At 38.0% G+C, this 27646-nt stretch overlaps 2 protein-coding genes across 17 annotated transcripts in view; one reads left to right on the top strand and one right to left on the bottom strand.

Moving 5' to 3' along the window:
* Nucleotides 1–8264, bottom strand: part of Kbtbd3 (kelch repeat and BTB domain containing 3) — a 30757-nt gene extending 22493 nt beyond the window's left edge. Inside the window, exons 1-3 of one of the 15 annotated variants that reach the window (XM_087561636.1) lie at nucleotides 7913–8012; nucleotides 6464–6513; nucleotides 1253–1524 (exon numbers count right to left, since the gene is read on the bottom strand). The gene's annotated coding sequence lies outside the window, so the exon portion shown is untranslated. 15 annotated transcript variants of the gene reach the window in all.
* Nucleotides 8265–8589: 325 nt separating this feature from the next.
* Nucleotides 8590–25944, top strand: Aasdhppt (aminoadipate-semialdehyde dehydrogenase-phosphopantetheinyl transferase). 2 transcript variants are annotated; one of them, XM_087560769.1, is made up of 6 exons: nucleotides 8590–8808; nucleotides 9165–9390; nucleotides 14260–14381; nucleotides 14823–14984; nucleotides 16474–16545; nucleotides 24794–25944. In XM_087560769.1, exons 1-6 carry the CDS (start codon nucleotides 8626–8628, stop codon nucleotides 24827–24829), a joined length of 801 nt encoding a protein of 266 aa, XP_087416895.1. In that variant the 5' UTR covers nucleotides 8590–8625; the 3' UTR covers nucleotides 24830–25944. The 2 variants fall into 2 exon arrangements, with proteins under 2 accessions (XP_087416895.1, NP_001100268.2); NM_001106798.2 differs by lacking the exon at nucleotides 24794–25944 and adding an exon at nucleotides 19111–19365 and having other exon boundaries at nucleotides 8606–8808.
* The last annotated feature ends 1702 nt before the right edge of the window (nucleotides 25945–27646 follow it).

Here is a 27646-nt window from a genome sequence, read left to right as displayed (position 1 = left end):
CTGTCTTCCTATCTCGGTTTAGAAATCTGAACTCCTGTGCCAGTACCATGTCTGTAAGCCCTAATGCTTCCTGCCATGATGACAATAGACTAAACCTCAAGTGTAAACCAGCCTCAATTAAAATCCTTGTTTATAAAGTAATGACTTTATTAAGTAATTTAGAAAATAAAATAAAAAGGGTGGGCTGTGCTCTACTTCATCTGGGCTTTATTTCATTAGAGCATCCAATCACTAATATCTAGATATGGATTTTACTATAGAAGTTAATTATGCAAAAACACTGTATTAGTCAGGGTTTTCTGGAGTCACAGAGCTTATGGGATGATTGTCCCTATCTATCTGTCTGTCTGTCTATCTCACAGGATTTCTGGAATGACTTACTGGATGAACCAACAATGGCTATCAGTGAAGGGAAAGTTCAAGAGTCTACTAGTTGCCAGTACCGCAAGGCTGGACATTTTAACTGGTCTTCTCTATACAATGGAAACCTGAAGAAGTAGGTTTCAATGCCTCTCAAAGGAATAGAGCTGTTTTGGAGAATAGGCAGACAATTACCTATACTTTCTATATTTTCTTTCTTTTTGTGTTTATTGTCTAGTACTGCTATTTCTGCATACTTTGTATTCTCTTTAAATCCTCTAGCTACCTATACATATCAAATACTATTATCTCTATTTTATAGATGGGAAATAAGGTTTTGCTACTCTAAGTACTTTGTATAAGGTCACATACAATGATTAAGTGTGAACTCAAATAGTCTGACTCAGGAGGCCTTGCCCTCATCCACTACAATACTAGTCTTTTTGAGGATGTATTGTTGACACCTAAATGACAAGAAGGTAAATCACTGGTAGGAGAAAGTATGTAAAGTCCTCACATGAAAAAGGAGTCTTTTGGTTTTAGAAAATTAGAGGCTCACTGACCCCAGCCCACAGTTCCCTGCTCCCAAACCCCTTGGGAGAGAGAGCTCAACACCTGGACAGGTGGGACTCCTGAGACTGCAGAGCGGGAGAGACCACCAATAATACCCACCCCTGCTCACATTCCCTGGCCCAAGAGGAAAGTGTATAGGGCCTCTGGGGACCGGAAGATAGGGGCACTCAAGCGGTAGGTCCCCTACTGTCCAGAAACCACCCTGAACTGAAGGGACCCGGTCAAAAGCTCCCTGCACACAAATCCTGTGGGAGGAAGAGCTAAACCTTCAGAGGGGCAGACACACCTGAGAAGCCAGAAGAGACTAGAGTCTACTCACATTTCTGACTCCATAGGAAATGCCATCTGGGACCCTGGTGCACGGGGGCCCTGGGAAAAGGCAGCACAGGACCTCCTGGTTGCTGCCCTCACAGAGAGCTCAAAAGCAGCCCCCCAGGAGCAACTTCAGCCACGGGACCACGGGTAAGACCAACTTTTCTGCTCCAAGCGACCTTCCCGGTGGACTCAGGACACAGGCCCACAGGAACAGCTGAAGACCAGTAGACAGGAAAGACTACACCCCCAAAACCAGAACACTGTTTCCATAACTGGCTGAAAGAAAACAGGAAAACACGTCTATAGCCCTCCTGACACACAGGCCTATAGGACATTCTAGCAACTGTCAGAAATAGCAGAACAAGGTAACACCAGAGACAACCTGATGGCGAGAGGCAAGTTCAGGAACCCAAGAAACAGAAACCAAGACTACATGGCATCATCGGAGGCCAATTTTCCCACCAAAGCAAATACTGAATATCCAAACACACCAGAAAAGCAAGATCTACATTTAAAATGACATTTTATCATGATGATGGAGGACTTCAAGAAAGACATAAAGAACTCCCTTAGAGAAACGCAGGGAAACATAAATAAACAAGTAGAAGCCTACAGAGAGGAATCACAAAAATCCCAGAAAGAATTCCAGGAAAACACAAACAGTTGAAGGAATTAAAAATGGAAATAGAAGCAATAAAGAAAGCAAAACGGGAGACAAACCTGGATATAGAAAAACAAAGGAAGAGATAAGAAGCCGAAGATACAAGCATCACCAACAGAATGCAAGAGATAGAAGAGAGAATCTCAGGAGCAGAAGATTCCATAGAAATCATCGACACAACTGTCAAAGATAATGTAAAATGGAAAAAGCTACTGGTCCAAAACATACAGGAAATCCAGGATTCAATGAGAAGATCAAACATGAGGATAATAAATATAGAAGTGAGTGAGGATTCCCAGTTCAAAGGACCAGTAAATATCTTCAACAAAATCATAGAACAAAACTTCCCTAACCTAAAGAAAGAGATGCTCATAAACATACAAGACGCCTACAGAACTCCAAACAGATTGGACCAGAAAAGAAACTCCTCCCGTCACATTATAGTCAAAAGACCAAATGCAAAAAACAAAGAAAGAATATTAAAAGCAGTAAGGGAAAAAGGTCAAGTAACATATAAAGGCAGACCTATCAGAATCACACCAGACTTCTCACCAGAGACTATGAAAGCCAGAAGATCCTGGACAGATGTCATACAGACCCTAAAATAACACACATGCCAGCCCATGTTACTGTATCCAGCAAAACTCTTAATCAACAGAGATGGAGAAACCAAGATATTCCATGACAAAACCAACTTTACACAATATTTTTCTACAAATCCAGCTCTAAAAAGGTTAATAAATGGTAAAGCCCAACATTAGAAGGCAAGCTACACCCTTGAAAAAGCAAGGAACTAATTGTCTTGGCAACAAAACAAAGAGAAGAAAAGGAAACAAACATAATCTCACATCCAAATACGAATATAACAGGAAGCAACGATCACTATTCCTTATTATCTCTCAACATCAATGGACTCAACTCCCCAAGAAAAAGACATAGATTAACAAACTGGATATGCAACGAGGACCCTGCATTCTGCTGCCTACAGGAAACACACCTCAGAGAAAAAGACAGACACTACCTCAGAGTGAAAGGCTGGAAAACAACTTTCCAAGCAAATGGTCTGAAGAAGCAAGCTGGAGTAGCCATTCTAATATCAAATAAAATCAATTTTCAACTAAAAGTCATCAAAAAAGATAAGGAAGGACACTTCATATTCATCAAAGGAAAAATCCACCAAGATGAACTCTCAATCCTAAATATCTATGCTCCAAATGGAAGGGCTCCTACATACATAAAAGAAACCTTACTAAAGCTCAAAACACACATTGGACCTCACACAATAATAGTGGGAGACTTCAACACCCCACTCTCATCAATGGACAGATCATGGAAACAGAAATCAAACAGAGACACAGACAAACTAAGAGAAGTCATGAACCAAATGGACTTAACTTATAGAACATTCTATCCTAAAACAAAATGATATACCTTCTTCTCACCACCTCATGATACTTTCTCCAAAATTTACCATATAATTGGTCAAAAAACAGGCCTCAAAAGATACAGGAAGACAGAAATAATCCTATGAGTCCTATCAGACCACCACGGGCTAAAGCTGGTCTTCAATAACAATAAAGGGAGAAAGACCACATATACATTGAAGTTGAACAATGTTCTATTCAATGAAAACCTGGTCAAGGAAGAAATAAGGAAAGAAATTAAAGACTTCTTAGAATTCAATGAAAATGAAGGTGCAACATACACAAACTTTTGAGGCACAACAAAACTGTGCTAAGAGGAAAACTCATAGCTCTGAGTGCCTGCAGAAAGAAACAGGAGAGAGCATATATCAGCAGCTTGACAGCACACCTAAAAGCTCTAGAACAAAAGAAATCAAATACATCCAGGAGGAGTAGAAGGCAGGAAATAACTCTCTCCCTACTTATTCAATATAGTTCTTGAAGTTCTAGCCAGAGCAATCAGACAACAAATGGAGGTCAAGGGGATACAGATAGGAAAAGAAGAAGTCAAAATATCACTATTTGCAGATGACATGATAGTATATTTAAGTGATCCCAAAAGTTCGACCAGACAACTACTAAAGCTGATAAACAACTTCAGCAAAGTGGCTGGGTATAAAATTAACTCAAATAAATCAGTAGCCTTCCTCTACACAAAAGAGAAACAAGCCGAGAAAGAAATTAGGGAAACGACACCCTTCATAATAGTCCCAAATAATATAAAATACCTCGGTGTGACTTTAACCAAGCAAATAAAAAGATCTGTACAATAAGAACTTCAAACTTCTGAAGAAAGAAATTGAAGATGGAAAGATCTCCCATGCACATGGATTGGCAGGATTCATATAGTAAAAATGGCCATTTTACCAAAAGTGATCTACAGATTCAATGGAATCCCCATCAAAATACCAATCCAATTCTTCAAAGAGTTAGACAGAACAATTTGCAAATTCAAATTTAGTTACACAGGATAGCTAAATCTATCCTGAACAATAAAAGGACTTCTGGAGGAATCACTATCCCTGAACTCAAGCAGTATTACAGAGCAGTAGTGATAAAACCTGCATGTTATTGGTACAGAGACAGACAGACAGACCAATGGAATAGAATTGAAGACCCAGAAATGAACCCACACACCTATGGTCACTTGATTTTTGACAAAGGAGCCAAAACCAACCAATGGAAAAAAGATAACATTTTCAGCAAATGGTGCTGGTTCAACTGGAGGTCAACATGTAGAAGAATGCAGTTCGATCCATGCTTATCACCCTGTACAAAGCTTAAGTCCAAGTGGATCAAGGACCTCCACATCAAATCAGATACACTCAAACTAATAGAAGAAAAAGTGGAGAAGCATCTCGAACACATGGGCACTAGAAAAAATTTCCTGAACAAAACACCAATGGCTTATGCTCTAAGATCAAGAATCAACAAATGCGATCTCATAAAACTGTAAAGCTTCTGTAAGGCAAAGGACATTGTGGTTCGGACAAAACAGCAACCAACAGATTGGGAAAAGGTCTTTACCAATCCTACAACAGATAGAGGGCTTATATCCAAAATATACAAAGAACTCAAGAAGTTAGACCGCAGGGAGACAAATAACCCTATTAAAAAATGGGGGGTTGGGGATTTAGCTCAGTGGTAGAGCACTTGCCTAGCAAGCTCAAGGCCCTGGGTTCCGTCCCCAGCTCCAGGAAAAAAAAAAAACCAAACAAATAAAAAATGGGGTTCAGATCTAAACAAAGAATTCACAGCTGAGGAATGCCGAATGGCTGAGAAACACCTAAAGAAATGTTCAACATCTTTAGTCATAAGGGAAATACAAATCAAAACAACCCTGAGATTTCACCTTACACCAGTGAGAATGGGTAAGATCACAAACTCAGGCGACAGCAAATGCTGGTGAGGATGTGGAGAAAGAGGAACACTCCTCCATTGTTGGTGGGATTGCAGACTGGTACAACCATTCTGGAAATCAGTCTGGAGGTTCCTCAGACAATTGGACATTGAAGTACCTGAGGACCGAGCTATACCTCTCTTGGGTATATATCCAAAAGATACCCTAACATATAACAAAGCCACATGCTCCACTCTGTTTAAAGCAGCCTTATTTATAATAGCCAGAAGCTGGAAAGAACCCAGATGCCCTTCAACAGAAGAATGCATACAAAAAATGTGGTACATCTACACAATGGAATATTGCTTAGCTATCAAAAACAATGACTTTATGAAATTCATAGACAAATGGAGGGAACTGGAAAATATCATCCTGAGTGAGCTAACGCAATCACAGAAAAACACACATGGTATGCACTCATTGATAAGTGTCTATTAGCCTAAATGCTTGAATTGCCCTAGATGCACAGAACATATGAAACTCAAGATGGGTGATCAAAATGCGAATGCTTCACTCCTTCTTTAAAAGGGGAACAAGAATACCCTTGGCAGGGAATAGGGGGGCAAAGATTAAAACAGAGGCAGAAGGAACACCCATTCAGAGTCTGCCCCCCATGTGGCCCATACATATACAGTCACCCAATTAGACAAGATGGATGAAGCAAAGAAGTACAGGCCGACAGGAACCAGATGTAGATCTCTCCTGAGAGACTCAGCCAGAATACAGCAAATATATAGGGGAATGCCAGCAGCAAACCACTGAACTGAGAACGGGACCCCCGTTGAAGCAATCAGAGAAAGGACTGACAGAGATCGAAGGGGCTTGAGACCCCATGTGAACAACAATGGCAACCAACCAGAGCTTCCAGGGACTAAGCCACTACCCAAAGAGTGTACATGGACTGACCCTGGGCTCCAACTGCATAAGTTGAAATGAATGGCCTAGTAAGAGCACCAGTAAAAGGGGAAGCACTTGGTCCTCCCAAGACTGAACCCCCAGTGAACGTGATTCTTGGGGGGGAGGGTGGTAATGTCGGTGGATGGGGAGGGGAATACCTGTAGAGAAGGGGAGAGGGAGGGTTAGGGGGATGTTGGCTAGGAAACTGGGAAGGGGAATAACAATCAAAATGTAAATAAGAAATACTCAAGTTAATAAAGATGAAAAAGAAAAAAAAAAGAAAAAGAAAATTACCGGTGGCCAGTAGTGTTCCAAGACAGAGATGCAGAAAACAAGTAAAGGAGCTGTGATTTTAAAGTTAAGAATTATTAACTTCTAATGTGGCAGTGATTTGATGTTCCATTTTTAGAATATATTTCTCGCTCATAAATGCATAAGTTGAAAGAAGGCTATTTATTGGAACATTTATAGAGTAATTATTGTGGAAGCACTATTCTAAACACAGGACAGTGCATGGCTAGTCATGAGGCTTTTTTTAAAGGATTTTTTTATGTAAATGAGTGCTCTATCTGTATGTACACCTGCATGCCAGAAGAGGGCATAAGATCCTAGGATAGAAGGTAGTAAGCCATCATATGGTTGCTGGGAATTGAATTCAAGCCCTCTGGATGAGCAGACAGTTCTCTTAGGAGCTGAGCCATCTCTCCACCTCCTTAATATACTTTAATATGAAGTAGCATCTCCAGCTCAGTGACATTGTAAAAAGCCATATGGTCCATCACACTGGAGTGACTGCTAGAATGGTGATCAGGTCTCAGTCTGTCTCTCTCTGGCCTACACAGTAAAAATTTCTCCTTCCCTTGGACACTTAGCATAACATACAATTTCCAGTACTCTTATCTTTAAGCATTAACAAAAAAATCCACATCCTGTGACTTCTTATTCTCCCCTAGCCACCACTGTATTTTTCTATTCTGTATCCAGGAAAACAAGCTTGACAATACTCTTTTGGTACCATTACCTCCAGTCATCATGACCCTAATCATGTTCCTCTTTTGTCCTACTCAAACTGGCCCAGGTCACACTATCATTAAAAACACGGGGAAAGACACTATGATAGGATGCAAAACAGAAAACTGAATTACTATATTTACTTATAAGGGTAAATATAGTGCTTGCTGTCTTTATTCATCCCCACATTGCTTATTGTAGCTTTTTCTGTGTACTTTAGATACCTTGTCACATTATGAGATCTTTGCAATATTTAGATTTTAGAACAGCACCTCACTCACAATTTTAACAGATAAGGTGTTATATCAAGATAGCAATGTCAAAACTGCCATATAGCTGCAGAAGAGTCGAGGGGTGTGTAATATCACAAAAAATGTTAATGGGAGTAAGTATGGATCAGACTAAACGCATCTTTAGGAATACAGAACTAATGGACAATAGTTGTGCAGATCAGATTACTGTTAGCTATCCCAGATCCTTCCTGACTGCCTTAGAAAGGAGACAGGCTGAATCAGCATGCCACCTCGCGCGAAATCCACATTCATCGGCAGAGACCAACTTTTCCATGTACCCTAACTGGTCCTCAGAAAGAGGTGGACGTTCACAGAAGTGCACCGATATCCATCTACACGAGCAGTCAAGGAAATGAACCGGTGTGACTGCAGGAAGAACAGCATGGGGCGTCAAGGTACGCAGAAGCCGCGCCTTGAACCCTTGTGGGACACAGCAAACCTTAGAGGGCTTGCACTGATACTGTCCTGGGCTGGCCCAAGGTAGACAGGGAGGTCCGCACAGGGTCCATCTGCAAATGACAGGGAAGGGTCACCTCCCGGCCGCCTCCTAGTAGAACTTCCGGGGCAGAGTGCTCCTCGCTGCGGACCCTTCCTCTCCGGAGCGCTCACGAACTGCACCGCAACCGAGGGTCGTAGGAACCTGGCCTCCAACAGCCGGATACAAGCCCACTCTTCCCTCGGACCCCACAGCTCACCCACCTGCACCTGCAACTCCACCCAGGCCCAGCCTGCAAATTCTGGCTGCGATTGGCTTGTGTGACTGTCCAGTTAGCTCTTCCTCCAGTGTGAGCGGCTTAACGGTTCTGAGACGCTCTGGTCCCGCCCTTTCCGAGGCGAGCTATGCTTAGTCAGCTGCCGCAGATCTCTGCGTTGAGTCTGAATCTCCTCCCCCAAATCGCCCTTGCGGGCTTCTGTAGGAGACGTCCGTGTTGGGGGCGGAGCAGCGTCAGACTACGCCACCACGCGCAACCGGGAACTAAAGATGGGTATTGGGATGTCTAGCTACTTCGCGCTGAAGCCTGAAGAAGGGTGGAGCCTGGCGACATCCGTAACTAGGCGCCGCTCCTTTGCGCAGACTCTGGGGCAAAGGAGGGCGTGGCTACGTCAGCGCTCGCTCTACTTGGCCTACGATCGGCGATCCAAGCGAGTCCTATGGTGTTCCCAGCCAAGAGGCTGTGTGTGGTCCCGTACATGGAGGGCGTTCGCTGGGCCTTTTCCTGCGGCACCTGGCTGCCAAGTCCAGCCGAATGGCTTCTGGCGGTGCGATCGATCCAGCCAGAGGAGAAGGAGCGCATCGGCCAGTTCGTGTTTGCTCGCGACGCTAAGGCGGCCTTGGTACTTGAGGCCGGCGGCTTTGGGGAGGCGGGCCGGGCTTCGGAGCCCTATATGCGCTTCTGGTGTTGCAGCCTCCGAGCCGCCGGCGGGCTGATGACTCCGTAGTGTGTGCGACTGTCTTCGGCCTTTGCACCCTCGGAGGCCTGGGGCACTTAAAACTAGTCCTCTTTTGTGAGGTTGAGAGTGGAGACCCTTAACCCTAAAATTGGAGGCAGGGCCTAGGAAGTAATCGTTGTTTACTAATGAATATATACTTCGAAAATTAAAAGCTTAGAAGCCATAAATAAACTTTCTAAGCAGTGTACTTATGCGATTAGTAGATAGCAATACATACCCTGTGTTTTATGTCTAAACAGGCTGGTCGTCTTATGATAAGGAAATTAGTTGCAGAGAAATTGAATATCCCTTGGGATCACATCCGTCTGCAGAGAACTTCAAAGGGAAAGCCAATTTTGGCGAAAGACACGTTGAATCCTTATCCCAATTTCAACTTTAACATCTCTCATCAAGGGGACTATACAGTTCTTGCCGCAGAACCTGAACTACAAGTTGGTATTGATATCATGAAGACTAGTTTTCCAGGTGATGGTTCATTTTTACGACATATTAAGTGTTTTATGTCTCAGATTCTATTAGACAGTTGTAAATCAGGAAACTTACTGTAAATACAAGTACTAGCAATACTTAATTTAATGACAAAGTATTTAACCAAAAAGAATGCATTTCCTTTAACATTGACATATATGTATAGATATGGTGGATTCTGCATTACTGTACCTTTTAACCTCTTTAAATTGTTAGCTACATTTTCTCTATACGTATCATATGTTTTTCTAAGTATTTTTGTTTTTTCTTGTTATGAAATAAGCAAGGCTGAATTACAAAGATGAGTTTATTTAGGCTTATTCTGAATTCAGGGAAATCCGTGAGTAATGGGATAATAAATTTGTAAAAGTAGTAGGTACCATTACGGCCTTTGCAATGCACTTTTATTGGCAATTAAATTTCAGCCTGAATTTGAAGGTAAGAAACCTTTTTGAAACATGTCCAATGAAAGGACCTGGTATTGTAGAAGGCTTGTTCTGAAGTTACTGCTACAGCAGAGGAGTCAGGATGATTTTTGGGAATAGTCCAAATGAGTTTGCATCTCTGGGGAAGCTTCATATGAGCTTTCCCTATAACTAGAAGTTAGCAGAGAGGCCATTAGACACTTAGAAAAAAGATAGCACAGTTAGACAGTGCCTGCCTGGAAATAAAGGAACAGATTTTACAACCCATTTTTAATGGTGGGAACATATTGGGAAGATGTTGAAGATTCTGTCTCCTGTTAATACTTTATTAATCCTTTGACACCCAGCACTTTTGATTAAAGCCTTTTCCTTCCCTTTTATAGTTTAACTGCCTCAAAGCTTATTATATGTCCAGTAAAACAAAGGAAGAGATCCATTCAGTTGGGACTAGTGTCATATCATTACCATTCCACTCATTTTCACATTTTGATTGGGTGCTGCCTTTTTAGTGATGAGAAGTAAACAGCAGTTTGCTTCAGTGGTAAGTGAGGTAGTTGATCAAAGATTATTCTTCAGTCTTGCTGAATGATGGAAGATATAATTTTGGATATAAGGAACCTACTCTGCACTAGGAATTGACAACAGAGACAGGGTAAGCAGAAAGGAGTGTCATTAGCATATTGAAGAAGACAGTTCTCTTGCATTCTCTGTGTGTGTGTGTGTGGCCATAAGAAATGTCATGTAGGAACATGACTTTCCTTATTACTTAAGCCGTGTTGGGTGAGTACAGCTTATTTCCTAGTAGATTTAGGCTATGGGTTCTTAGCACAAATTGTCAAGTGTATACATTCTTGGTCAAGTGTTTTCCTAATTTCTTAATTTTTACTTAGAGTTACAGATGATTACAGTTTTACGTGTAATAAAGACATAGTTTTATAATTCAGTTTAATAGTATTTACAAAATAATCATCAGTATAAAAATATTTTAAGTTTAGGAAATAGTAAGAATTCTATTTTTGTGCTTTTGCAATTTCATGTGTGTTTTTATTATAAAATATTTTGGATAGTAATTGGCACAATAAAAATAACTTTAAAATATTTTGAGAAACAGTTATAGTTTTAATTAAGTAGTTTAAAATGACTATTACTATGTATACTGACAAACCTGTATTCCCAGCACTTTGGAGGTAGAAGCAGAAGCAAGACTATGAGTTCAAGTCTACCCTGAAATACATTGAAAGACATTCATCCCAATAGATTCTGTAACAGAACTGCTCTCTAGAGGACCTATTGCATTATAAGTGTAAATTAAGTGTAGTAGGTATAAATTAGACCTGGATATTACTAAAGAATAGGAAGCCTCTTTCTCGTCTTCTCCCATACCTTTGTTCTGAAGTATTATTATATACTCCTAACTGGTTCTCCAGCTAGAGCTAAGTGATCTTTTGAGATGGACACCAGTTTTAAGTGTGAAATAGATTCTCGTTAGACATACAATAGAACTCAAACTCCTAAATCGTGTTCTTTTCTGCTTTCTGTTCTCAGGCATGTTAGCATTTCTCATTTCTTTCTATTTTTATTATTGTTTTCTGCCCATTCTAGCCTTTAATTAGTGTTGCTTAACTCCTTACCTCCATTCTCCCCTTGATAACTCTCATATTCTTTGAGAAGCATGGATAATTTTACTGCTTTGTTTTTAGTTTATGTGTGTTCGTGGTGCTGATAATATGTATGGAGGACCGAGTACAACCCATAGTAGATGCCATGCCCCTTGAAAACAGGATCTTTTCAACTGATTAAGCTAGACTTGCTAAGTAGTGTGAGCCTTAGGGTTCCACTTACTTCCTCTTCCCCAGCACTGGAATTACCAGGCTGTTTACTGTTTACTGGGCTGGTATTTTTTTTTAAGTCCTAATGATTTAACTCAGGTCTCCCTGTTTGCACTTTACTATTTGAGCTTTCTTTATAAACAGCTGAATGGTCAGTTTTATCTGAGGTGCTATTATGCCCCCGCCAGCGGGGACCCAGTTATTTGTGGGTGTCGAGGGGGACCCATACCTGTGGGAGAAAAGGCGAGAAAGAGGAGCGAGACCAAGCAGTGTCCTTGTCAAGGTCTGTTTATTGAGAGGAATGTACAGCATTTAAAGCTCTAAAGAAGGAATTGAAGCAGGAACTGAAGCTTATGGCGGGAAGCGGGGGTGGAGGAGTACTGGGAAGTGCCGAAGGACATAAGGTGAATCTCTTAACTGAAAGATATTCTCCTTAGACAAGGAGGCAACAGTCTTCCAGGGACGTGAATCTGACTAGTCCGGCAGTCTGGTCCCGACATTATTATAATACATTTGTAATGGAGACTTGTTTTAGAATGATGTAGGTTGACTTATATTAGAATATTTTTACATAGGCCTAAAATAGTAACTAAAGATATTGGTTGTGCATGATTTCGTTATGGGTTTTTATTAAGTTTAAAATAAAACAGTTGTCTGATTTTGATTATATAGAACATTTAGTTAGTAGCTGACATTCTTCTTTAATAACTAAGTTCTAAGAAGGATCAAGTTTGTCAAAACTTAGTGATAGTTCACATTTTCAGTCCTATACCTTTCTTATATGTATATACCTATGTTCTTAATATTTTATAGGATAATTAGATTATAGTATGCATCAATAAATTAATAAATAACAAGTAATATTGAGGATTTACTTATGTATATGCTCAGTAATTATGCTGATAATTTGAGAGGCAAATTTGTTTTTCTACTGGGATTTTCTCTTAGTTTTTCTTCAAGTTTCCAGTGTAAACTGGAGTAAAATAGAATGTTTGGCCAGTGTGCGTTCTCCCCATAACACCACAGGGTGGTGCTGCTGTCCTTTAGTTGAGTGTTTAGAGACTTACCATTGCTTGCTTACATATATAGGAAAATGTAAACACTGATTTTTTTTTCAGCCATAAGTAATAAGTTATACTATTGCTTCATTGCCAATATCTAAAATACAAGTTAAGATATTCCCCCTCTTGGTTTCATGTATGCTATTTATGTCAGAGTCTACTCAAGAAGAGTTTATCTTCTAAATTTTGTGGATATGGGTTGTGTGGGTTTGTGAATTCGGAGGCCAAAAGTTGTTATCAGTTTCCTCTTGTAATCTACCTTTTGTTATGTTTGTGACATAATCTCTTACTGCACCAGCATGCTGATAAGTGAGCTCTGGGGATCACCTTCACCTCCCAACCCTGCCCTGACAAATGCCCTTTCTGACAGTATTGGGTTATAGACACTGGCAGCTTCTGTACCTTTTACAGGTGCTGGGGAATCCAAGCTCAGATCCCATGCTTGCTTAACAAACTACTCACTGAAGCATTTCCTCTACCCTTTTACTTTTTAAAAGATTAGGTGCCAGAAACAGTGAAGAAATCAGTTATTATTGACAGGCATTCAATAATTCTCAGTAAAGTGAAAATGAGCTCTAGATCACTAAAAGGATCCATGTCCCCAAATGGTAATATTCTTTTGTCATAGGATTCCCAAGATCATAGAATTGAAGTTATGGTCTCAAGTAATACAGATTTCTGGGTTAAGGAAAAAGGATCTGTTTTGAAGAATTGAATATTGAAGTAGGAACTTGGGGGAGTCATCAATATTTTTGCACAAGAACTGGTTTATAATGTTTCCTTTTCTGACTTCCTGTAGGAGAGGTAGGTGGATACTGCAGAAGTCCTAGACAGTACAAATGAGGACAGTCCATTGTGTTCCAGATTTCTGCAAGACACTTGAGTGTCTATATGTATATACTGACTTTATTTTCCCAGTAGTAATTTCTAGTAAGCAGTATACATATCTATGTGTTTGTGTATATTTATATATGAATGAAAGTATACTGCTTTCTAGTTACAAAATATAAAACAGTCCTGTTCTTTTTCCCCTCAGTAATGTAGCAGGTCAAAGTATAACATGGAAAGTTTGTTGTGAATTTCTGAAAAATATTTTGTCATATATAAGAATTTTCTTGTAGCTGTTTAAAATTTAGAACAAGTTTGGATTATCAAATATTAAGGTTTTTTGGAACATGTTTCAGAAGCTAGGGTTCTTCTGCTTCATTATTTAACTCACAATTCCACAAATTCCTATTAAACTGCTTCTTTTAGGCTAATCATGCTTGTTATGGTGAGTTATTCTTTTAATTTCTAGCTAGTTTTGATATATAAAATATTTTTGTTTTGTTTGTTTGTTTGTTTATAGTAGTAGGAATTTAATTCAGGACTAGGCAAGTACTCTACCACTGAGCTACATTCCTCCCTCACTTAAGATTGTTTTCTGAATAAGTTGTCTTTCCTTTTTGGGTAGTCCTCAGTAGTTTTGGTGATACAACAGCTTTTAAGTTTTGTTTTTATTTTTATTTTTAATAGAATAATTCTTTAATTCTGTATTATCTGATTTGACAGGTCGTGGTTCAATTCCAGAATTCTTTCATATCATGAAAAGAAAGTTTACAAACAAGGAGTGGGAAACAATCAGAAGTTTTAATGATGAATGGTCTCAACTGGATATGTTTTACCGGCATTGGGTATAATTCCTTTGTAATTCTATAATTATTCCATTGTCTTCACTAGAAATAAGAAGGAAAGACTTGTAGATACCTGATAATGTCATATAGTGCTTGATACAAATGGACAGCTTCTTGAGAACTTTGGGATTTTTTTCTTTTAATCTATATAACTATAGAAACATGAACCTTATTTAACAGAAAATGTCACTTCACAGTTAATTCTCTTAGCAACCTCTTAGATGGCATTGTTTGGACATATAGTTTATATTTGAGAGATCTTAAATTTATTTACATAAGCTACTACTAAGGTGAGTTGTTTTTGATGATATTACAATGAGCAAAATAAAACAGAAGTTTACAGCTGTAACAAACAGAAATCCAAATGTACTATATCTATTAATGTTATAAAAGTTTTAGCTATTGGATTTTCTAAAAGAAAATGTCCCTTTTTCTCTCAAGGCACTGAAAGAAAGCTTCATAAAAGCCATTGGTGTTGGACTGGGATTTGAAATGCAGCGGCTTGAATTTGATGTATCTCCATTAAGCATGGACATCGGCCAGGTTTATAAGGAAACACGTTTGATTTTGGATGGGGAAGAAGAAAAGGAATGGGCCTTTGAGGTAAGAAATTTATTTTAATTATTATAGATAAGACATTCCATATTTATTCATATATGTGCATATAAATAGATTGTTATAAATAAATTTATAAGAATGTCAGCAGTAGAGAGAACATATCTCTTTTGAGCCTGTGTAGTTTCAAAAATGCATAATTAAAATCTGATCATTAAAACTCTTCAGTCTTAAAATTTGGAGCAGAGACTGAAGGAATGGCCATTCAGAGCCTGCCCCACCTGTAGATTCAGCCCATATATATACAGCCACCAAAACTAGATAATATTGATGAAGCCAATAAGTACATGCTGATAGGAGCCTGATATAGCTGTCTCCTGAGAGGCTCAGACAGAGCATGACAAATACAGAAGTGAATACTGGCAGCAAACAATTGAACTGAGAACATGTCCCCATTGTAGGAATTAGAGAATGGATTGAAGCAGTTGAAGGGGCTTGCAACTCCATAAGAACGACAATACCAACCAACTAGAGCTCCCAGGGACTAAACCACCATCTAATGACTACACAGGGACAGACCCATGGCACCAGCTACATATGTAGCAGAGGATGGCCTTGTTGGGCACCAAAGGAAGGAGAAGCCCTTGGTCTTGCCAATGCTGGACCCCTTAGTGTAGGGGAATGTCGGGGGGGGGGAGGGGGAGGCATGAAAGGAAGGGTGTGATTGGGGAGGGGGAATACCCTCATAGAAGAAGGGGAGGAGGATGGGATATGGGGTTATGGTCAGAAAACTGGGAAAGGGAGTAACATTTGAAATGTAAATGGAAAATATCCAATAAAACAACAACCAAAAAAATAAACAAACAAAAACCTCTTTAGTCTTAGTAAGACATAATGGTACTTGCATTCAATTTCAGTATTTGGGATCTCTTTTGAATTGGAATCCAGACTGGTATACATAGGGAGTGACATGCCAGCCAGTTACATGATGAGACTTTTTACAAGCTTAATTTCTTAGTCCAAAAAAGAGCAGCATTGTATAATAAAACCTGTTGGGACTTGTGTTTTAAAATCACTAAAAGAGGTCAGGACAAGAACTCAGGCAAAGTAGGAAACTGGAGCCTGGAGCTAATACAGAAGCCATGGAGAGGTCCTGCCTACTGGCTTGATCAGCCCACTTTCTTGTAGAACTCAGAACCCAGCAACCACAATGAGCTGGGCCCTCTTACATCAATCACTAATGAAAATGCTCTACAGCCCAATCTTAGGGAGGCTTTTCTTTTTTCCCCAATTGAGGCTGTCCCTCCATTCTGATTGCTCTAGCTTGTGTCAAATTGACAGAACTAGTGAACACATAGTCATAGTAGAGATTAACATATGAAATACTTAATCGTGTTTGCATGCTACATGGTTCCAAGAGAGGCGAAAGTGTTTTAGTGTGTGTAGAAATGTATAGAAAGTAAATGAGGTTTTGAAAATTAAATAAATTCTATCTAAATTTAGGTTTTAGAATCTGAATTCATTTTTTACTTTTTAGGAAAGCAAAATAGATCAACACCATTTCGTTGCGGTGGCTCTTAGGAAGCCTGATGGATCTAGACATCAAAATGTAAGATTTTGTTTTTTTAAAAGTTTTTCTAAAAAAATAAGAATGAATCAATGATGCTTTTGATTATAGTTGATCATAATTGTAATTTTGGGTAGGGATATAGTTTATAAGTATTTTCAGATTAGCTGGTATGCCCCCCCCAAAAAAAAACCCAGAAAACTTTATAAGATCATAATCTTCTTTATATTTAAGTAACCTTAAATGTTGAAAAGGAAAATGTTTATAGTACTATTATATTTCCAATAGAAATTTAATATCACTACTATATTAGTTGTAACCATAAATTATTTCTAAGTGAATCCAGATTGTATTGAATATAAATAGCACCAGGCTGAAGGTTGGTGAATACTGATAATACCTTAGAAATTAAACATACTCCTAATGTTCTAAACTATTCCCAGAGGTTATGCGAGACTTTGTATCATATTGGGACTTAAGGTTGGACTCACTTTGTACTTTTAATCATAATTGGATTATATTTCTAATATTGTTATCTAAGTAATGAGGGAAAATACTAACACTTAATATACATATTGCATTTGTTCTGTGTGAATAATTTCTTTATGGTGTACTGGTAGCAAAACTTTATGCCTTTGTTTTTATGAAATGCATAGGAGAAAATATGTATATGTATATGCATACACAACCTGTTGTCATTAATTCTAGAAAAACAATGTAGGCCACAGACAGTTTCTTTTATAATAATTTTGTCATAGAGTACCCTTTAAGAATATTAACAGGTTAGAATTGATACTTGATAGGAGATGGTGTGATTAGTTCTATTCTTATTCTCTAGTCTCAGCTTCATGTTCCTTTTACCTTTTTTGTATACTCATACCCATTTATTACCTTTCTATACAGTCATCTACTCTGCATCCTTCCCAACTTCATTTGGTTTAGGGTTTTGTTGTAGTTGAAGTTGTAGTTGTAGTTGAAGTTGTAGTTGTAGTTGTAGTTGTAGTTGTAGTTGTTGATAACCTTAACTCTAGTTAGTGCTGCTCATATCGGCATGGATTTGGGGATATCCACCTGAGTCATGATACCCAAACTAGATTGACTCCCTCTCTAAGTAATGGTCATGTATCAGGGGCTCTTCTTTTATTTGTGTAGTTATTTTGATGTGCTTGATTTTGTTCAAGTCTTGTGCAGATAGTCGCAAGCCCTGTAAGTTGTATGTACCACCATGCCATGTCCAGAAGTCAGCATTTCACAGATTTCCTCTTCATGTGTCAGCTCTTAAATTCTTTGTCTACTCTTCCTTGGTGTTCTCTGAGCCTTAGATGTGGGCAAATTAATATAGATGCTTCATCTACAGATGAGCACATACTATTATTTATGTTATTAGGCATATGACCAGCTATCAATCAGCCTGTTGGTTGTTACCCATTACAGAAAGACCAAAGGGAACAGCACAAGAAATATTTGTATATTAATGTAACAGAAAGTAGTTTGACAGTTTAACAGAATAACAACAGTAGGGTTCTCCCCTAGGGCCCGTGCTCTTTCCAGTCATGAGCTTTTGGCCCAGTTTTACAGTACCAAACATGAAATTCATCCTGTGATAGTGAAGGCCCCAAGTGGTTGGATACCATCATAACTGTCATGCCACTATAACACTATTAGTAGATGAACTTTTAGTACTTCTGGCTCTTTGAATAGAGTCTGCTGCAACAGTGCATAGTGGGAAACTAGGCTCTAAATCTAAGTTCACAATTTAACTTGTGTGTTCAGCTTGTGCAAATGGTCTGACCTTCTTTAGCCTCAATTTCCCATCTATAAAATTGAGATAACTGTATTATAGCATGGTCTACTAAACTTTGTTAAGATAGTTTATAAAGTTCAAGTACTGTTTAATATGAATTGATTGCCCCTCATCTAAAATGCTTTGGGCTCAAAGTGATACTGGATTTCAGAGTTTGTTATATTAAACATATATAACATATATATTATGTATATGTGTATATATATAGTGAATATGTATATTCACATATACACAATTATATTTTGGAGTTGGAGCCCAATATTAAACATGAATGTTAATTTTTATTTCATATATACCACCTACATTCTGTCTGAAGTGTATAAATGTTATACACTGATTTTTGTTATGTTTGTGTTTTGATTTGGTTGCCACAGAAAGTCAGGTGCTTTATTGGTACTCAGTAGTTTCTGGATGGGTGTCATTCCTATGTAGTTAGAAGAGATTATCAAAGCAGGCCTATATTTCAGTAATGTTTCAGAAATTTTGCTGGTGACACACTTCTGCTTACTGAAGTTAAAGATCTTCAGATTTCTTTTATGTATGTCAACTGAGTTGGACTTTCTTTATATAGGATAGTATTCTTTAAAAATAGTACTGCAGGTAGTGGTTTGAACATGTTCGTGTTTTACTTTTTTTATTGACAACACTAGTATAAGAAATAAAGACAATATTTTAGAAATTTTATTTTGCCTTAATACTAAACACTAGAATTATTTCAAAATTATAAAACTGATCATATAGTTAATATGGAGTTTAAAAACAAGGCAATCTTTTCGTTTTTTTTTTTTTTTTTTTTCTTTTAGGTTTCATATCAAGATGATTCTAAGCCATCTCAGAGGCAGTTCACCATTCTTAACTTTAATGACTTGATAGCATCTGCTATTCCTATGACACCTGAGGATCCTTCATTTTGGGACTGCTTTTGTTTCACAGAAGAAATTCTAATACGAAATGGTTCCAAGTCATGATAGGATTCTCTGAGAAAGGAAAATAAATGAAAAGGATAATCTTGTGTATTCACTGAAATAAATTACCTGATGTGGTCAAATTTTATTTAACAAAACATTTTTTTCCTTTTATTTGGAAAAACATTTTTTTCTTTTATTTATATTTCAAATTTTATCCCTTTTCCAGGTTTCCCATCCAAAAACCCCCATCCCATGCCCTCTCCCCCTACTTCTATGAGAGTGCTCCCCAACCTCCCACCCATTTCCCCCCTCCTCCCTGCCCTGGCATTCCCCTACACTGGGGCATCTAGCCTTCACTGGACCAAGGGCCTCTCCTCCCATTGATGCCTAGCAAGGCCATACTCTGCTACATATGTGACTAGAGCATAGGTCTCTCCATGTGTACTCTTTGGTTGGTGGTTTAGTCCCTGGGAACTCTGGGATATCTGGTTGGTTGATACTGTTGTTCTTTCAATGGGATTGCAAACCCCTTCACCTCCTTCAGTCTTTTCTCTAGCTCCTCCATTGGGGATCCCGTTTTCAGTTTAATGGTTGACTGTGAGCATCTGTCTCTATTTGTCAAGCTCTGGCAGAGCCTCTCAGGAGACAGCTATATCAGGCTCCTGTCAGTATGCACTTCTTGTCATAAGCAATATTGTCTTGGTTTTGTGACTATATGGGATGGATCCCCCAAGTGGGGCAGGCTCTAGATGGCCTTTCCTTCAGTCTTTCCTCCACATTTTGTCTCTGTATTTTTTCCTGTGAGTATTTTGTTCCTCCTTATAAGAAGGACTGAAGTATTTGTTCTTTGTTCTTCCTTCTCCTTGAGCTTCATGTGGTCTGTTAATTGTATCTCGGGTATTCCAAGCTTTTGGGCACTTACTGGTAAGTGCATACCATGTATGTAGTTTTGTGATTGGGTTACTTCACTCAGGATATCTTCTGGTTCCATCCATTATGTAAATGCACCACATTTTCTGTATCCATTCCTCCATCTGGGAGGACATCTGGGTTCATTCCAGCTTCTGGCTATTATAAATAAGGCTTCTGTGAACATAGTGGAGCACGTGTCTTTGTTGTATGTTGGAGAATCATTTCAGTATATGCCCATGAGTGGTATAGCTGGATCTTCAGGTAGTATATGTCCAATTTTCTGAGGAACCTCCAGACTGATTTCCACAGTGGTTGTACTGGCTTGGAACTCCATCAACAATGGAGGGGTGTTCCTCTATCTTCATCCACATACTGGCCAGCATCTGCTGTCACCTGAGTTAGCCATTCTGACTGCTGTGAGGTGGAATCTCAGGGTTGTTTTCATTTGCATTTTTCTGATGACTAAGGATGTTATTCTTCAGGTGAGAATTCTTTGTTTATCTCTGTACCCCATTTTTTAATAGGGTTATTTGGTTCTCTGGAGTCTGACTTCTTTAGTTCTCTGTATATATTGAATATTAGCCCTCTATCAGATGTAGGATTGGTAAAGATCTTTTCCCAATCTGTTGGCTGCTGTTTTGTCCTATTGACAGTGTCTTCTGCTTTGCAATTTTATGAGGTCCCATTTTTTTTTTATCTTAGGGCATAAGCCATTGTTGGGGAAATTTTTTCCTGTGCACATGCGTTCGAGGTTCTTCCACACTTCTTCTATTAGTTTCAGTGAATCTGGTTTTATGTGGAAGTCCTTGATCCACTTGGACTTGAGCTTTGTACAAGGTTCTAAGAATGTATTAACTTGCATTCTTGTACATGCTGACCACCGGTTGAACCAGCACCATTTGTTGAAAATGCTCTCTTTTTCCACCGGATGGTTATAGTTTAGCAAAACATTTTTTTTTCTTTTTTTTTCGGAGCTGGGGACTGAACCCAGGGCCTTGCCCTTGCTAGGCAAGCGCTCTACCACTGAGCTAAATCCCCAACCCCAGCAAAACATTTTTAAAGACATACTTTTACAGTTCAATGGCTGCATTTCGTATGTTTACTTCTTCCTTCTCTAATTGTAATTAATAGACACGATGACAGAATCTTGATTCAAGGGTAAATGTTCATTTTAGAAAAAATAAAGTGTAAACATGCTCAAGGCAAGCATTTCACCTTATTTTTCAGAGAACTACTCTAAAATTTGTTATCTTTTCAGAAACTTGTTGCAAATTAATTCATATGATCTTTTTTAAAAGTGGAGACACATGTTTTGTAATTACAAGAACATGTATCTGCCCATCGTAACTATTCCTGCTGCATGAACTTAGTGGTTTTATGTTGCTGTCTTGTATGACATAGTGGTTTTATGTTGCTGTCTTGTATGACATAGTGGTTTTATGTTACTGTCTTGTATGACATAGTGGTTTTATGTTGCTGTCTTGTATGACATAGTGGTTTTATGTTACTGTCTTGTATGACATAGTGGTTTTATGTTACTGTCTTGTATGACATAGTGGTTTTATGTTACTGTCTTGTATGACATAGTGGTTTTATGTTACTGTCTTGTATGACATCTGTCTGCCAGAGCAAAAGGTATAAGTTGCCAGCACTATAACACACATTTTGCCTTGCCTACAGTAACACAAACTGCTGTTGAAACTTCCAGACTTATGTCTTTATAAAGTTATAACATTTGTTTTATCAGTGATAAATTAGCCCCCCAAAGATTCCATTAACTCAGATGTGTCTTTTTTTTAACCACTGTCAAAAGTAAACTATTGGAGAGAAAAAACTGAACCTGTTGTCTAAGTTTCATTGCTGTGAAGAGACACCGTAACCATGGCAACTCTTACAAAGGACAACATTAACCTGGGGCTGGCTCACAGGTTCAGAGGTTCAGTCCATTATTATTATGGCAGGAAGTATGGTAGTCAGGCATGGTCCTGAAGGAGCTGAGATTTGTACCTCTTGTTTCAAAAGAAGCTCAGAGAAGTTTTCAAAGCACCCCCCCAACCCCCGTGACACACTTCCTCCAACATGGCCACACCTAATAGTGCCATTGCTTGGGCCAAGCATATTCAGTATGCCTGGTGTGGTTTGGGAGAATTTCATTAATGTCACACTACTATGGTTGAAGAAAATATACCATAGGGTACTCGTTCCTGTGTTAGGAGCTTTTATTGTGTGTGTCATTACTGTGGCATTTTGAGAGACATCCTTATGTCCTACAAACAGTTTTTAGAAGTGGAGTGATTGGTTCAAAGGGTTAAACAAACAGCTTTAGGTATTACCTTAAGGCACTTGAAACACTGTAGTTTATGCTTCAGCTAGTTGTGTCTGCCACCACTTGGGCCCTCTGATCCAACTGCAGGTATTACCTTACTTTTGTTTATCTGAAGATTGGCTTGTTGGTTCTTCTTGTTTTTTCTTTGTATTGAATAACTGTATAACTAAAAAGTGATATATCACATTTAAATTTACATTCCTTTCATTATAAGTAGGGTTACTATGACATTGTTACTTGTTATTTGTATTTCCTTTTTATGAACCTATTGTTCATAATCATTTGTTTTTATTTACTAAATAGACTTAAAGTGAACACAGTAAGATGCCAAGATGATCATACTGATGAGAGAATCTATTTATGGTTGTAGTGCATGTCTTCAGGAGTTAGTCTTATTACTGTTAAATAGCAAGAAGTAAAATATTGTTTTTATTAACATCAATCTTGTGTGTAAGTGCTCTAAAATTACTCGGTATTTTTTTTTAATTTTATTGAGCATGCTTAATTATAGAAAGCATAGAAAATCTTATAGCATTTCTAATAAATGAAGTATTGTTTTCACCTACATGAGTATAATACTGAAATGAAAAATCACTTATCATTATAATAAAATGATGATAATTATGGAATTTTAGGGGCTTGACAGTGTGCCAGATTTTGTGCCTTTTAAATTTTTTTTATTCTTCTATTTTTAATCAAGTTACATGTGTACATAGTTTAAAAAGAAAAATAGATCAGATTTTTTTTTTACAACTTTGCAATTTTCTACCTTTTCCCACTACTATAACAAGCACTGTCAACTCTTTAGTTGATATGCTATTTTTTATTATTGCAAATAAGGTTTATATTGCTTTTAGTTGGTTTTTAAACTTTAGTTAGGCTTTGATTTCCATATTCCAGATAGAAATCTTTTCTTCCCTCAACATTGCAGCTTTCATCTTCTCTTATGGCCCCGTTTACTTCCCATTGTTCATTGTTGACATTACATTTCATAACTTCACCTGAGCATCTCTATATGCACTAATTCCTCTTTTCTTGTTTTGTTTTTTGAGACAGTTTCTCTGTGCAGCCCTGCCCTGAAACTTGCTCTGTAGACCAAACTGGCCTGGACCTCCTTGACTGCCTCCTGAGTTCTGGGCCGAAAGGCATTTGGCACCACCACCTAGCATGTACTAGTTCCCCTTTTTATAGGGACTCTTAGCTCTTTCCATCACTGTGATTAAAAAAGGAGGTAGGGGAGCTTTATTTTACCTCATGGTTTCAGGGGATTCAGTTCATGGTTGATTGATGTCATGGAGAAATCAAGGAAGCGAAGTAGCAATTCTGCACCTAAGGGAAAGGAAGTAAAAGAGGAGAGGGTCTGTAGACAAGCTTTATTTCTTCCAGCTAGTCTCCATCTCCTAAAGATGACAGGGCCTCTCCAAAATAGTGCTACCATCTGGGAACCAAGAATTCATTATATGAGTTGGGGAAAGGGGTATTTTGCAGTCAAGTTATGAGAGGGATGCTAGTTCTACTTGATAGCCTGTCCTGGTGACCTTATTTAACACTGAATTGTCCAATCTCCTTATGTACTCCTAGGCACACAGGAATTACAATATGAATATAAGAACTGGATGGTGTTTAAAAAATATAACATGGTTCTAATTCTTGTTTACACTTCCTCTGATTCCCCTGCAATTCATTCTCCATTATTTGATCCCATAATTTTTTTATAGCTACCCTTTTTAAATTCTTCTCCTAATTTGTCACTTTATATATTTATAATCATTTTATAGTATCTACCTTTTTTCTCTTCTAGACTCTCAATTTCTTTGAATTTATTAATACCTATATCACATGTGCATGTTGTGTGTGTGTGTGTGTGTGAGAGAGAGAGAGAGAGAGAGAGAGAGCGAGAGAGAGCACTTTGTGTGTGTGTGTGTGTGTGTGTTATATGCATATGTGAGGGAAGGCAAGGGGGCAATGTTAGGCCAAAGCCTATTTTCTTGTTTACATACCATACTCTCATTCAAAGCAACAGCATAAATAAAACCATACTCTTGTCAAATAGGCTTGAAGCTACCTTTGAAGTATGTCTGGTAGACCCTGAAATGGAATTAGTTTAGAAGAGAGAAATTGAATTTTTTACTGCTGGAATTTCTTTTCTTTGTAGTCTATATTCTTACCTTTGAAAAATTTAGCAGCCAAGAATATTAAGTTTGTTTCCTCATTACAGTGTCATATAGTGAATTCATAATTCTAGGGCAATGAATATAATTTTACTTTGAAATAGAGATGAGAAAGTCCATGGCTTTTGTTAGACAATTTTTATATGACTTCTTTATCTAATGACTGTAGGGAGCTGTATTGGATTTGGGCCTGGCCGTTTTGTGACTGTATAGCTCAGAATGCCTACGTGACTCTTGGCTGCATGGCCACAGATGTTCAGCCCTAAAATGACTGCCATAAAGTCATGAGATTGTTGATCAAAAGCCTTTCCCATGAATTTACACACAAGAAGAAAACAACCACTGAATGCTTCAGCAAATACCAGATGTCTCCTGAGCAAACACCTGGTGTCTCCACTGCATGACCTCTTCACCTCCTGCTATCAGAGTACCCTCACAAAGGGTACCTCCTTTGTGTTTCACAAAGGGCACTCCCCCTATCTGAATGCCTTATAAGCCGTAACACTCACCCCAATAAACGAGACCTTGACAACAGAACCTAGCTTGGTCTCCTTCTTTTCTCTCCCACCCTTGACACTCAGGTAGAGCCTCTTTGGGACCCTGAATAACTGGGCCTGCTGGATGGGTCAAATGACAATTTTAGTCATTAAAAAAAGAGCTGACTTCAGAGACTTTCTCCATGTAGATCACTAATTAAACAATACATTTGTGTCTTTACTCATAAGATTTCCTATTTTAGGCTGAGCATACATGTTATTCATATATCTGAATTTATATTCATATATACACCTGCTTATGTATTATTTATGACATATACATATGTTTACATGACACATATATGAGTACCACCATTGTATTGAAAAGCCTAATACTAGTTGAGAAATCATTAACTTTGTCAGGAAAATAGCTGAATGTTCTTACTTTGATACATGGATGGAAATTCAATAGGTTGTAGTTGTGATTACATAGAGTTGGTGAGCCCTGGCTTTCATTCATCATTTCAAAAACAATGGCTATCTAATCATGGATTTTTAAATCAGTGAAATGACAGAAGTGCAGAGATGGTGTTTATTTTGACTCGTAGATTGTGCTTAATATGATGTTTTATATCTGTGTATCAATAGGTCCTAAAAATATGCCACTTTATAGAAATTAATTTTATTTAAAGCAAATAACCACTGTGAACAAAACTGAAGTTTTCAAGTATACTTGAAAACAGGTATTTAGTAGTCTTAAAGAAATGTACTTTTAAGAATAAGCTTGTAGAAAATGAAACATTTTCAGTTAATAACAAATAAAACCTGAATTGTTAATCATAAATTCCTGTCATTTTTCTTGGAATTCTTCATGTATAGTAAATGCAGCGAACTATGAAGGTAGCTGAAAATAATCTTTTACTCACTTGGGAAAATAGCATGCTGTCTAGCAAAATTTGATTTATTTTGTTATTGGTGACTTGTTTTTCTTTAGGGATCAAGGAGTAAATATTAAATCCTATTTAGTTAGTTTCAGTTCTGCTAAATAAACTTGAGACAAATGAATTAAAGGAAGAGCTAGAAGAGCCAGATGAAACACTTTGAATATTTGATTTTTGTTAAGTAAAAAGAACATGTATGAATCCCTAGCATTGCAGCTAAGGGGTGGGAACAGCCGTAGTGGCTTATACCTGGAATACCAACACTCACAAAAGATAGAACTGATGGCTCAGAGTTCTGAATCAACCTGGGCTATATGGTGTGCTCCAGGCCAACAAGAGCTTAATAGGGAGATACTATCTCAAACAAACACACAAAAAATTATAATAATAAAAGTATAAAAAATTTAAAAAGAAGAAAAAGATTTTTAAAATGAAGATGAATGTAATTCTTTGAAGATCACTGAATCAACAAAAAGTTCTATGATTCTAAATCCAAGAGTCATGTTACCTGGGCTTCAATGCTAAGCGCAGCATTTTTTTGAAATTGGATTTTGGAAAACTGTCATTCTCTTAACTTGGGGCATGATTAATTTACCAAGAGAAAAATTATTTACCTCTTCCTAGGCTTTACATTTGCTTTCAGCATTTTTTTCTGAAAATAGTTTATAAATTATAAATCAAGATAAATTTACATGTATGACTATCAAAATAGAAAAATGTTCTTAGAGCTATTATTTTCCATTTTATTGGAAATTAAATACTTTATGACTTGAGTTCCTGAGGTTATATTCTAATCACCTTTATTTTGTGCTATTTTTAATGTATTTGTGTGTTATTTTGTCATTTAAAAGCCTAACTGATTTTTGGGTCAGACAGAAACAAATACTGTGTATATCATGCCCAAATTAATCAGGCAGGTCTTTTCCTGTCACAAGAAATTGCTCATTCATTTCAAATAGACATTCTTTCCTCTTCTATTTGGCATACCAAATAAGACAATATGATTTTCTTTCTGTTGACCTCGACACATGGAAAAAGCCCTGCATTTATTTCAATGTGTAGTATTTACACTTCTGGGGAATGAAGGGAAGTTAAGTCCACTAGGTTGAGAAGCTTCATAAATGCTCCTAGTGAGTTCAGATCCTTCAAACAATATTACGTCAGAGCCTTTCAGTTAGTTTTTTACTGCAAACTTTTCTGGTTCCAAGAAGTTTTAAGTTTGATGATATCCATATATTGGTAAATAATTGTTTAGTTTATCCTATTCCTACCTGCAGAATTATCTTTCCTGCAAATCTAATTAAATTTTGCCATTGATTTACATAAAAACCCGGATTAGTCCCCCTTTACTCTGTGGGCTCAAGAAGAGAATCCTCAATATACTTACTGAGCTTAGTTTTGCTCATTCCATCATCAACTCTTTAGCTACCCCTTCTCATTGCCCATAAACCACAACTCACTCCCTCTCTGCCTTTCCTAAATTTTACTTCTCAGCTCTCATTTAAAGTCATGACCACAAATATCAAATAGTATATATATATTTCAGGTTCACGCATGTTTTCAATCTCCTCCCATCTCTAATAATCTCTTTGCTGTTAGCTGTTG

Source organism: Rattus norvegicus, chromosome 8 (assembly GCF_021556685.1).
Source record: "Rattus norvegicus strain SHRSP/BbbUtx chromosome 8, alternate assembly SHRSP_T2T, whole genome shotgun sequence".
NCBI classification, from domain to species: domain Eukaryota; kingdom Metazoa; phylum Chordata; class Mammalia; order Rodentia; family Muridae; genus Rattus; species Rattus norvegicus.
This window is presented reverse-complemented; position numbering and strand designations above follow the sequence as displayed.

Coding starts and splice junctions, on each gene's coding strand:
- Aasdhppt (NM_001106798.2), top strand. CDS start 8,626: ATGGTGTTCCCAGCCAAGAGGCTGTGTGTGGTCCCGTACATGGAGGGC. Junction 8,809..9,164: donor GCGACGCTAAGGCGGCCTTG/GTACTTGAGGCC, acceptor ATGTCTAAACAG/GCTGGTCGTCTTATGATAAG. Junction 9,391..14,259: donor CATGAAGACTAGTTTTCCAG/GTGATGGTTCAT, acceptor CTGATTTGACAG/GTCGTGGTTCAATTCCAGAA.